Source organism: Ursus americanus, chromosome 18, assembly GCF_024610735.1.
Source record: "Ursus americanus isolate L20-20 chromosome 18, mUrsAme1.1.p, whole genome shotgun sequence".
Classification (NCBI taxonomy): Eukaryota; Metazoa; Chordata; class Mammalia; order Carnivora; family Ursidae; genus Ursus; species Ursus americanus.
Window position 1 is genome coordinate 9,703,748 of NC_142144.1, and position 12,924 is coordinate 9,716,671.

The following is a 12,924-nucleotide window of genomic DNA, read 5'->3' on the forward strand; positions in this document are numbered from 1 at the left end:
CATCCTATGCACAGAGGTAATTCCAGTTAACAGAGTAACGGTGAGAACAGTTTGGCTGATATCCTTCCAGATTGTGTGTGTGTGTGTGTGTGTGTGTATTTGTTGAAAATACACACACACATATAAAGGCACATATATAGCTGGAGTTTTATTACTTTATTAATATGGAGCATACTCTATACATTCTATATCTTTTTAAATTCAGTAGCGTATCATGGGAATTTTCCCATGTCTTATTAACTTACTTTATTTTTTTAACAGCTATATAACATCCCAGTGTATAGATACACTGTAATTTATTTAATCATTTCCTGCTGAAGAATATTTGGACTGTGCAATTTTTGATTTTAAAACAGTGCTACAGTGAACATCTTTGAACATACATCATTGTATACTTGGAGTAATGCTTCTCAGGATAGATTCCTTTGTTGGGTCAAGAGTCAAGGTTGTTCAATTTTAAATGCCACCTTGTTGAAGTCGTTCTATTGAACAAAGATTATTGAGCACCTACAAAGAGCCTGTTGCTGTCCTGGAGCTCTGGGAATACAGAGTTGGTTTTATTAAAAAGCCCCTCCACCCTCATCTTCAAGGATTTGAAGGAATGGGGGGGAAACAATGACAAATAGACAGAAATGCTTCTAATCCAGCATGTTCAATACACTGAGAGAAGCAAGGCCCCAAGGAAGTTGCAATGAAAGAGCTCTTGATTCTGACAGGGATTCAGGCAGGGCTGCAGAGAGGAGGGGAGATGCCAAAAGGTGTGCCTCCCTACTCCTCCCGGGAGCCCATCTGTGAGACTGGGTATTCAAGAAGAAATTTGTTCTAAAGAATTATGATGCTCCTGCATTTTCTCCTACACAAAGAAGGAAATCTCGGCTGTACGCCCTTTCCTTTCCTCCTCTTGGCACTTTCTGATTGATGATTGGAAATGATGGCAATACATAAACTATTTTTCTTTTTATTTTATGACCTGGTAATAGCAGTAACATATTTCCAGTAAATGTTTTCTATCGCAATAAAAAAGTTGTAACAAGACTAGAAATGGGTATAGTTAAACCCTAAAGAAATCATACTTTCGGAACTGTGGATTGAGGCAGTGACTCTGTAAATCATTTAACTTAGAAAAAGGTCCCCCTCCACCCTGAAAAACAGGGCAAGCAGCCGGTGTTTACTTTAAGTGCCCATCGAATGGGTGCTTGCTGTGAGGGCTTGGGGAGCCCTCAGTTTTGAGCCCCATTAGACCAACTACTCTCTCTCTTCCCACCTCGTTTCCCACCCAACACCTTTACTGCTTTCTGAGCCAATAAATCATCTCAACCTTATAATTCTTTTTTCCAACCCCCAAATCAAGAAGATTATAACATGCTCTTTCTGGAATACGGCATAATAGTGTGGTTAAGAGCATAGGCTCTGGAATCATATATCTGAATTCTTGTCCTGGCCATGCTATGGACACATGACTTAACTGCTCCACATTTTTTTTCTCCTCTGTAAAGAGAGGATTATAATGGGGCCTCCCTCGTAGAGTTTTATGATTCAGAGTGCTAATGCACATCAAGTGCTTTGTTAAGGGCCAGGAAAATCCTCAGTGTCGCTCACTGTTGTATTAAGAAAGAGTAAATTGATGATTTTGTTAAATTTGCATAGCAGTATAATAACACTTATTGAGTGTTTTATTATGTCGTAGACATCGCGTCACACATAATCTTTGCAGTTACTCCACAAAGGTTTAGATCAGCTGATGTGCCCAGTGTCACATAGATTGTAAAAAAGCCAATATTTTAATCAAGGTCTTTCTGACTCCAGAACCATTGTCTAACCACTGCATGTCCACCTTCTGGGACTAGATACTCAGTGGGAGCAGAGATGGTAAAACTAGTCAAAAATTCTCAAAAATGGTTCTGTCTTACACAGTCATGGCCTCCTTTGGCTAATAAAGGTTTGAAGCAGATAGTGTTGAGAAACTATGCTCTAGGAGCTCCAGGGCCAGGCAAAAAAAGAGGCCCTATTTCCTTTCCCTAATTGTAGGCAAACAGCCTGCTCCTCAGCTGATCCTTGCTTAGGCCCTATTACTCTTAAGAGAATGAATGTCTGCTTTTTCTGTTTTTCTGGTGTCCTTAACATGCTCTAAAAATTAGGCCTTTCCCAGCCTTTGTCTTTAATTTCTGATTCTAGCTGACACCTTCATTAATGGTCCACTACAAGCTTTCTGTCAACTTGAAGACTACTGTGTAAAAGTGGTTTTGCTGTCCTATCAATAATGGTCATAATTTCCCCAATACTCTCATCAGCAGTGAATTGAGTCTTGCAGCAAAGAAATGGAAACCCCAGCGCAGTGGTTTTAAAGTGATTTGTCTTGTAGACGGCGTCTTATTTCAGTAAAATCAGGTCAGTGCGGCACTGCTGGGTCAGATGTAAGTCTGATACAAATTACTTGGAGGAAATTGATCATTTGAACGTTGTTATTTTTAGCTACCGTAGCTATTTAATATCTTTTTTTCCCTTTATTTACATGTTTTAATAAAGTTAACCATCATCATCAGGCAAATTAAATGTCTTCTCAATTTCAGCCAGGCCTGTGATGATAGCAAAGAATACCATCTCCCCACCAGGACGGCAGGAGCCTTCCCTGCATGGTTTTGGGGTTGGCCACCATTCTGGCCTTGTTTAAACACTTAAGCCCACTCCTCATCCTCCAGCCACCCCCATTCTGGGGTCTGTTTATTGCACAGACTGGCCCCTTGACCAGTCTGTTCTTCATTGCTATTGAAAGTTAATGGGGGCAAAATTGCATTCCCAAACATTTGAACCTGAAGTGGCCAGGGCCGAACTTAGTTGATCTCTGGTGATCGGTTCAATTTAGTTACGATTTTTTGCCATTAGGCTGGGGCTGAATGATGGTGATTTGGTTGAGGCCAAATGTCTGAAGAAAATTGGCTCTCTGATAAGAGTGCTGTTATCAGAGGGGGCTCTCTTCTCATTTACATTTAGATGAGTATTGATTATTTATTTACTCAGAGAGGTGAGATTCGTTTCCAATCTTATCTTTCTCGTCTCTGCTTGTCAGCAGAAAGAGAGATAGAGCTCCTGACATCAGGCCAAGATAACAGCACTTTGTAGTAAAGATAAAAGTTGGAATGGGCCTTTTTCTAGTCTTGACTGAAAGGATAAGTTTTAAAAATTAGAACTGATGGGTCATGCTTTCAAAACCTTTCCTGAAGGTTTTGCAGTTTAACTAGGCAGGAGAATTGGTTTATTGGAACAGCCTTGGTCTTTCTTCTTTTGTAATAGGAATTGTATTTAATTTGATTATATTCGGCTGTTTCACTGAGAGCAAATTGTGTATTGGCTCAGAAGAGGCTAAAGTGTGACCTTATTGTCATGTCAGCTTGTTCCTTTTTTATTATTTAAATTCCAAATTATCCAATCTGAGCCTCAGAGGGAGTATAAGCTACAGTGGCTATCACTTGAATATAATTCAGTGCTTACATTAAGATCAAGCAGAAAATGATTATAGTCTCCCCTAGAGGAAGAGTTATAAGCGATGGCACTGACACTAAATGCAGACATTTCAGAATAGCTGATGTTGGGTCTGAGCTCTGATATTGACAGCATCAGCTTGTCAGTGGTGGCTTTGGCTCAGTGAGGAACTTGGGATTCCGCCAGCCCCTGCCATAGAGCAGGCCAGGCTTGGCACAGTTTGCCTCGAATGGGCCTCCCTGCCACCAGACTCCTCCAACCCATTGTCCACAGTGTCACCAGAAGAATCTTACTACAGTGTAAAGCTGATTATGTCGCTTCCCTGCTCTGTTAGCATCTGTTACTAACAGGCCTTGACCAACAGTCTGGGCCAAGCATCCCAGCCCACTTCCCCTCGCACCCCAACAGAACTGAGGCCTTTTCCACACTGAATTTCTCTTGGTCTGTGTGGGTTCTTTAGTACCTCCTTGCTTTTTGACATGCTGTTTCCTCTGTAGAAATGCGGTATTTTCCCTGCCTCACTGGCTCTGAGTCCTCCTTCAAGACTGTGCTCAGATGTTTCCAACTCGGGGTAGAGGAAGTTCGTTGTTTGCCTTTTCTGTGCTTTCACAGCACCTCATCTAGCTCTGCCTGAGAAGGAGCACTGACTTGGGCCCTTTGCTCCTGTGTGTCCTGCCACCTCCCCCAGCCTACTTGAGGGCAGGAATCACTGATCATTCATCTCTGTGGCTGGGTCCTTGTTGAGGCTCAGGATACGTTTGTTGGTATGGATGCGTGGATGGCATTGTCACATTGTCTGTCCTTTGATATCTGTGCTGCCATGGTTGGCTCCATGACCTTTACTCATCATTTTTAGACTATCTCTGTTGAACCTGAACCTAGGGAACCTTAGCAATCTGGCTGCTGAACAAGTGTCTAATCTTGTAGCCTAAAAGCAAGATTGTTTAAATAGATATGCACCCTCTCCCACCCTGCACCCCTACACCCCTACCTTGGACACACATGAGAAAGGATATGACATCTGTTTTGAGGCCAACTTTCCCTGCCATCATGTATCTTTCCTTCATGGGGCTGTTAGCCTGTTGGGACTCTTGGCTTAGGGGTCTGCCTGCACCTCATCTCAGTCGGCTCTGTTCCGGCCTGTACTAGCAATAGTAGGTGCCGTCACAGAGCGCTGGTGCCGAAGGAGTCGAGGATTGTCTCACTTCATCTTTACAGCAGCCTTCTGAGGGAGGTTCTGTTATCCTCATTTCATAGATGAGAAAATAACACAGAGACTAAGTAACTTCCCCAGAATGCGTGTCTGGCCCTGTTGCTCCCTGAGAGTGCGCGAACACCTGGAATCCAGTCCTTTCCTCTTACTGGCTCATACTTCATCTTTTTCTGGCTACAAGAAGCTCTTTCAGATTAAAGCAGCTCTTTAAGCTGGTGAATGGAAAATGACTGACATGAAGGCACATCCATGGAAGTATTCAACCTTTGACTTCATCATTTTTCTTCAGACAGGTGGTCCTCAAACTTGTTCCGGTGCTCAGCAATAATAGTGAAAGTTAATTCATTTATATCTCACTTCAAGCCAAAGAGCATTTGGTATATATACATCCTTATAATACGATAAAAATACATGAATTGAAAGATGACATGAAAGGAAAAGAAAATAAAGATCCAGAAGATTAATTGTCAGAGAAATGCATGCCCAGTCAGCATGGTTGGATCACATGTTTAGTGCTGGGCTTCCTCACAGGCAAAGGAGAAAGGGAAACTATCAGTTAGTTACAAGATTTATGTTAAACTGTCTAAAGATAGAAAAGAGCAAACCAGTTGCTCCGAGGAAGTGCAGCTTTTTCCTGAGAGTGAGTTCTGAAGGAAGTTTCTCCCCTCTGTCTTTAGAAGTAAGATGCAGAGCGATTGAGGCAATGGTCCCTCTCTTCGGGCTTCTGCATTTGCTTCCCACTGGATTCCAACTCTCAGCTGGCTCTCAGCTCTTAAGGAATTATGTGCTAAAACCTTTTATGTTTCAGTCTAGGATTGAAGGGATAGAGGAAGCTGGACTGACCACGTATGTATCCACCATCCAACAGATACTTCAGATTTTCTTTGAAACTTATGTGCTGAGGTGTTTGCCTCAGGTTTACGAAATCCCATAAAAATCCTGCCTGGGTGTTATAAGTTGGATCCCTCCCAAAGTGCCCGGAGCAGTATTTTGTTCTTAGACCATCCGGTGACATGGTATTACTGCAATAAATACATCATTGGAATGCCCAAGCAGGTTTTCCTGTCACTGCACAGTAACTGCTTCCCAGAATCTTCCTTTTGTGTCCACATCCACCTCTTTCTAAAGGTGGATGTTGCCGTGAAAACTATGTCCGGTTCAGTGTGAAGGAGGCTTTTATATTTTATATAATCATTTCCTTGGCAAAAATATATTAATAGAAACTGACCTCACAGCTTGTCTTTTTAAAGTGGTTTTGGCTGCTATTTTTTCTTTTTCTCCCATGTTAGCTGCATGAAAATTAAGAATTTGTTAGAAACTATAGGTTGATAGATCTCGTAGGTCTGGGTTATCATAATCTTGATTATGATCATCAGACATTTATTAAGAACATGTTATGAGTGAAGCAGTATGGTTTGTACATATTACAGAGTGCAGGCTGGGGCAGCCTGGCTATGAATCCTCATTCTTTCATTTCGTATGGGACCTTGAGCTCATTATTTAGCCTTTGTAAGTCCCTGTTTCTTCCTGCATGAAATGGAATTCATGTTCTTTACATCCTAGGGTGATAAATCAGATGATCTGTATAAAAGGCCTAGCACAGTACCTGGCACACTACACAGTAGCAGGTCCTGCTATGTTATGATATCTTAGTATTGTTATAGTCCCATGAGGAGGCTGTGGTGGATAGCTGACACTTCTATAACACTATTAATGTAGCAGATGCTATTCTAACTGCTTTTTAACTATTAACTCATCAAATCCTCAGATAGGCCTGTGAGGTATTATTTTTCCCATTTTACAGATGAAGACACAGAGAGATTGAGTTGCCCCAAAGTCATACAGCTAAGTTGATCAGCCAGGACTAGAGCAAGGCAATCTGGCCCCAAGTCCATGCCCTTAACCACCAGGTTATATTGCTTCTCATACATACCCTGCCTCTCGTTACATGATGTAGCCTGAAGTTATCCATCTGGCTTTTTCAGAGGAGGAAAATGTGTGCAACAGTCTTTCTGTGTGAGATATTTTATCCACTGTTTGCGTAAGAATTAAGAGTGAAATTGATATTTGTAAGAGGCAGTTTTCCATTTGGGTTTTGATCTCAAGTCTCATCTGCAGCTTAGCCGCCCTGCCTTCCCCAAAGTCAAGACCCGAATAGTCCTTTGCTAAGCTCAGAAATGGGTTTCCAAGTTGGTCATTAGCTTTTGTGGAAGAACAAGGAGAGTACCCAGGGCAGAAAATGACACTCAGAATTTCAGCTAATGACAAAACTGGGCATATGTCGGAATATTCTTAAGGAAAGATGAAGGGAGAGAGTCTTCCTGGATGGATGGAAAAATAAAGTGATCCTGTCTTCTTAAGGACCCAGGATACAGCCGTTGGACAGGATAATCAGTATGTATGGATTTCATAAAAATAAATTATTTCAGGTCATTTTCATTTTGAATTTACAGAAACCACAAGTTAAGTGATTCAGAACCCAAATGAAACTACAAATCTGCAAAAATCTATACTTATAGTATAAACTATGGCCTCTTTATAATTGGCCAGTAATTTATATTTACTAGAGGAAAAAAGGTTTAAAACACAGAGGCTTTAGAGCCTAAGACCCTTGGGTTTTATTTCCCCTGCCCTACTTCCTACCTTTGTGATCTTGGCCAAGTTACTTCACCCTGCCAACCTTTAGGGTCCCCATCTGTGAAATAGGGATAATAATATCTGCCTCTTAGAGTTGTTGTGAGCATACACTAAGGTAACATGTAGAAAGCTTGGCATATAATGGCCATTCAGTAAGTGAGAGTCATCATCATATTAGGTTTCAAGGAGAAAATCCTAAAGCTACTATCTGCAAGACCCAGGAAACAAGAGTAATGTTGAATGATAACAGTTATGGCTTTGAGAATGGTGTAGGAGGCTCATCATGTTTAAGGACTAGGAACCCTTCCCAGTACTCCCTGCCTCCCCTGGTTTCCCTCGTCATTGTTTCCCAGGCAGCCGCAGAGACTGGAAGGAAAGAGTGCAAAGGAGACCACCCTGATATACACCCGGATGCAGCCAGGCCTTGACTCCCAGCGATCAGGAAAGTGGTGGCTTATTTACAGTCCAGCTGTCAGGTAGGCAGACAGCTTGAGAAGCCCAGCCCCCTGTACACTGCCCTCAGAGTCAGACTAAGCAAGCCTAGGTTGCAGGGTTACTTAAGATGCAAATAGCGATCTACATAAACAGATAAATGTCTGGTTTTGATTAAATTATCACATGGGAGAGATCCATTAGAGAATCCACAATGTGTGATGGTTATAGTATCCTCAGAAAAATGGCATAGTAAGAAATCAGAGGACTTGTAAGTATATATGATGTATTTTAAATTATAAAAGTAGCCTTTATTTATTATAGGAAATGTGAAAAGTACAGAAAAACACTAAGGAAAAATAAAAAACACTCATTATTCCACCATCCAGTGTAAGCACTATTCACATGCTGGAAATAACCTTGTGGTCTTTTTTTTCCCCTGTGACTTTACACGTATTTTTTCACAATTGCAATCTTCCTACATGTATTGTGTTATAATTTGCTGTTTTCATAAAGTAGCATATTATAAACATGCTTTATAAAATTAAGTATTTTTGCAGCATGACTTTTAATATCTTTATGAATTTTCACACTGTTTTGTTTAACCAGGCCCCTGTTGTTATATTTAGTGTGTTCCCAAATTTTGGCCATCATAAAAAAGTGAATTATTAGAGCTAAACTCTGTACCCAATTTCACTGTAAATTCATAGAGGTGGATGTCAGTGTCTGGCACACTGTGTTGCTGGGAGGTACTGGGGGTGGGGCAGTCCAAGATAGTTTAACAGGCCGGTGTCTTAGAAAGCAGCTCTCTAGGTTCGGCGGGAACTCCCTTCCCCTAAAGGGCTTGAAGAGGCCCACAGCTATGAAAGGTGGGTTCTAGGAGGGGAAAGGAGGGAAAGGAGAGGGTGCATAGGAATCTTCTCACCAGTTTCCTGACAGTTCAACTGGGCACGATTTTTCTGTGATTACTGTCCCCCAGTGAGTGTGGAGGCATCAGGAATCCTCAGCAAACATGCCTGGTTAATTGACAAATGTCAGTGATAGGTGACAGATATTGGAGACTAGGAATTACCAGTGTTTCCATACCTTTATTTGCTAAATACTTTTGAAATGAAAATTTAACTGTGTATAATGTTGAAATACAGTACCCTCTTAACCTGAATATAGTGTATTAGAGTTTATGTGAATTGTGTAGGCTTCTGAGTATTTGTGTAAACAGTTAGGTAAGTGTTTTGAGCATTGTTGACTTAGTAAAAGTTTAGGAGCTATAAGTAGTGTACAGAAGATCCAGCATGTGTAAGAACTCTGAGACTTGCTAATGACATACCAATTAGAGAAAAGATAGACTGTCCCATGAAACTGACATGACATGACAGTGCTCTCGATGAATGTAGAACATAGGGGAGGAGAATGACATGGAGGAGGTGAATGAAATGCCTCCGACTAGTGAAGGAGTAGTACTGGATGTGAATAACAACAAGTTGACAACAGCTGAAGAACATATCTAAAAATAAGTTCCGCCTGGGAGCCCCGGAAGGCCTCTGATGCTTTCCTCAGATCTCTTACACATCCCCTCTTGTCTGACCAAACACACCTTTCATAGTCAAAATAATAAGACAGTTTCTTATGCCTCTAATCTTTTCAATAACCATTAACAACAGGAGCAGTCTTTTCAATCTGATCATTGGACCCGTTGGGTGTTATCTGAGAAGAACAAGATTGTCATTTGGCTTGACAAAGAAATACATGAATAAATGTATAAAATGCCCCAGTGTTTTATTAAGATCTGCCAGAACCCCCTGTGTGACACAGGCTGGCTAGTAGTCCTGGTTTTCAGTATTATTGAACCCATGTCTTTGTGTTTTCGTGAATGTTTCAACAAAAACATGAATCAGCAGCCACTGTCTATTACCATAACCCAGAAATCAGAGATTTTTTGTTTTACCTCACCTGCTTTTTAAATTTTTTAAAAAATTTGGGCTGTCGTCATATTAGAGTTCTAACCATACTTTCTTCTTGCTTATAATTGGTTAGTCATTATATATAATGATTCTTAATAAGTACTTCTGTAGGAGTGCCTCCTATGAGGCAGGTGCATTATTAAGTATTTTTCCTGTATCATCTGTAATCTTCACAATAATCCTTAAGGTATAAGTATCCCCCCATTTTATTAGGAAACAGAGGCTCAGAGAGGGCAGGTTACTTGCTCATATCTGAGAAACCATGTAACCATGTTGTGATTCCAAGTCAGGCCAGCTCAAAAGCCATCTACCTCTCACCTTGTTTGGGGGAGCTGAACAAAAACGGAGCTGATAATAGAGCAGACAAGTTTGTAAAACCTTGTGGAAAAAAAAACAAAAAACCCAAACTCTTCCATCTTGGATAGCTAGACCCCCCCAGACAGACTTCAGCGGTTCCCTAATGCTTTATCAGCTTTTCGCCAGTATGTGGTGTTTTTTCAATGTTAAATTCATTGTTTCAGACTTCCTCCCCTCCTCCTGCCCCTTTGATCTTCCAGGCCCTCAGTACCGCCTGGAGAAGCAGAGTGAGCCCAATGTCGCCGTGGACCTGGAGAGCACTTTGGAGAGTCAGAGCGCATGGGAGTTCTGCTTGGTCCGAGAGAACAGTACGTTGGCCTCCTCGCTCCATGCCCGCTTTGTCCGTTGCAAACATGCTTAGGAGTCCTGTGTTTGGGAACACTCACTGGTCTGGCTTCTCTAGGCAGATTTGAAATGACTTTGTTTTCCAAGGCAGATCTCAGCCTTTGTGCCAAAAGTGTGTCCTAAAGTGAAATGATTGATTTTATGCATTTTGGTAAAAAGTCTGCATCCTGTTTAGCACTGTGTGATTAATATTTTTCTGTTAAGCTGTATCTTCTTAAATTAGGAGCAGCCCTGGAAACAGCTTAGAAATAAATATGAGGCCTTTTCTGAGGCAAAGACTATTTTTATATAAAACAACTGGCCCTGTCAGTATCACTGTTCAGACTTCTAGTTTTAGAAAATTCTGTTTGCGTACTCCTTAGCAGGAAACAGTGTAATGGTTCCTAGAGCTATGCTGTAAGCCTTTTTAAAACTTCAGTTCCTTTCTTCTTTAGTTTCCATGTTGTGAATCTTTGCCACTCCCTCCTCTACACTCCCACTGACTCAAGGGACAAGGACGTGAAAACTGAGATTATGGCAGCCAACTCTCTGCCGTCATTCCTGCTTTGGACCGTTTACACAGGCTATTTCTTCTATGAGGAACACATTTTCCCCCGCTCTGGTTAACTGTTTCTCATCTTTTGTCTCAATTCAAGTGTCACATCTTCAAAGAAGCCACCTGTGATCACCCCACCTCCCTCACCTAAACATGATCCATTCCTCACTTGGGTACCCTATTCTATTCTGTCACAGAGTATACGACTTTTTCTTTATTATATATATTTCTGCTTATAATTATATATTTTTCTCAATGATCATTTGATGTCTCTCTCCCCCATTAGTTTGTCGGGTCTGTGAGGGTATTCTTGACCCATACACATTGTCCCTCATTATTTCAGCAAACATTTACTCATCATCCACTATAGGCCAGTACTGTAGGAGCCTAGTAAATATAGATTGGATGAGCGAATGAGTGGCAGTTTTTAGTCATGCCACTTTGACCCTCTAAGCAAGACCAGCTTGCTATTCATTGACCAGGGGCCCTGATAGCCTCTGCTGGAGAGACCTGCACAAATTTCACCAGGATGGTGAAACATGATCTTTGCATTTAGCAACAAACTCTCAAAGGCAGAAGGTTGGTATCCCCACAGTCTGCAGCCAGTTATAAGTATCTAATATAAATATGCAAAGAAATAAAAATCAATTGGATTCCCAAATGGTACAAAAATTCAAATAAGTAGTAAACAAAGAATGTTTATCCCTATCAACAATATAAGATAAAAACATTTTAAAGCAACAGTGGAATACTTTTCACATGTCAAATAAGCTGGGTATTTAAAAAAGAGTCCTTATTGTGGAGGAGAAACAGGCATATTCCAACACCAGTGACTAATGCAAGTTAATATAACTGTGAAAGTATCAAGAGACCTAAAAATGTTTTCCCCAGCATTTCTGCTTTTGGAAATCTGTCTTAAGGAGAAAAAAATCTGAAATGCAAAAAATATATATGTATAATGATAGTTGTTAGATATTTATATTATCTAACACCAGAAGAGTAGTTAGATAATTTAAGGTATATTCCTATATTGGAAAATTGTGCAGAGCACATCACATTTTGGTAAAGGCAGACCAAGTAATTTGAACAAATTCTCCCACTGAAGGTAACTTAAAAAGCTGATTAAAATATACAAATCATCACCATAAAGTCATCAGAAAGCATAAGATAGAAAATAATTAATGGCCTATATGTGGGAGAAGATTGAACCAAAAGAACTGAGATCAATACCTACAAACAATTTTACCCTGACATCATCCGAATTTGAGGGCTGCTGTATTTAAAGGAAATTTTATAGCATTCAAATTCATATATTACGAAAGAAGAAAGGCCAAAAAGTAGTAAGCTACGCGTTCAGCTCAAAAAATTAGAAAAGAAACCAAATAAAGAAACGTAAAGAGAATAATAGGAAGGAAGCAATAAAGAGCATAAATTAAGGAAATAGAAGATTTAGGGACATCAAAACCAAAAATTTTAGTTCTTGGAAAACGTTAATAAATTACTAAACCTCTGATCAAATAGATCAAAGACAAGGAAGAGAAATAACAGAAACAAATGGTAATAAAATAAAAAGGAGATATGCTTTTATTATCAAGGATCTGCAGTTATTAAACAGGTAATATGAAACTATTTTGAAAACCTCCATACCAAAAATTGTGAAAATGTAGATGAAAAAGACAAATTCCTTTTAAAAAAAAGTCAACTTACCAAAATTGACACAAGAAGAAATAGAAAACTTGAGTATACCCGTAACTATTTTGAAAATTGAGTTCACAATTGGAAACCTTCCCACAAAGAAAAATCAGGCCCAGATGATTTCACTGGCTAGTTGTACCAAACACTTAAGGAAGAAATAACTCCAGTCTTACATCAGCTGTTCCAAAGAATAGAAAAAGAAGTGGCACTCTCTAGTACATTTTGAGAGACTATCTTAGTCTTGTTACCAAACCCTAATAAAGACTATG

The 12,924-nt window shown here is 40.2% G+C and overlaps 1 protein-coding gene across 10 annotated transcripts in view; it reads left to right on the forward strand.

The window, feature by feature from the left end:
• MAPKAP1 (MAPK associated protein 1) overlaps positions 1-12,924 on the forward strand; it is a 236,155-nt gene that overhangs the window by 165,686 nt on the left and 57,545 nt on the right. For 9 of the 10 annotated variants that reach the window (XM_087869371.1, XM_045790933.2, XM_087869372.1 and 6 more), the window contains one exon: positions 10,281-10,388. The exons of the other annotated variant lie outside the window; for it this stretch is intronic. In XM_087869371.1, the coding sequence (XP_087725497.1) occupies positions 10,281-10,388 (108 nt within the window). The remainder of the gene's footprint in view (positions 1-10,280; positions 10,389-12,924) is intronic. 10 annotated transcript variants of the gene reach the window in all.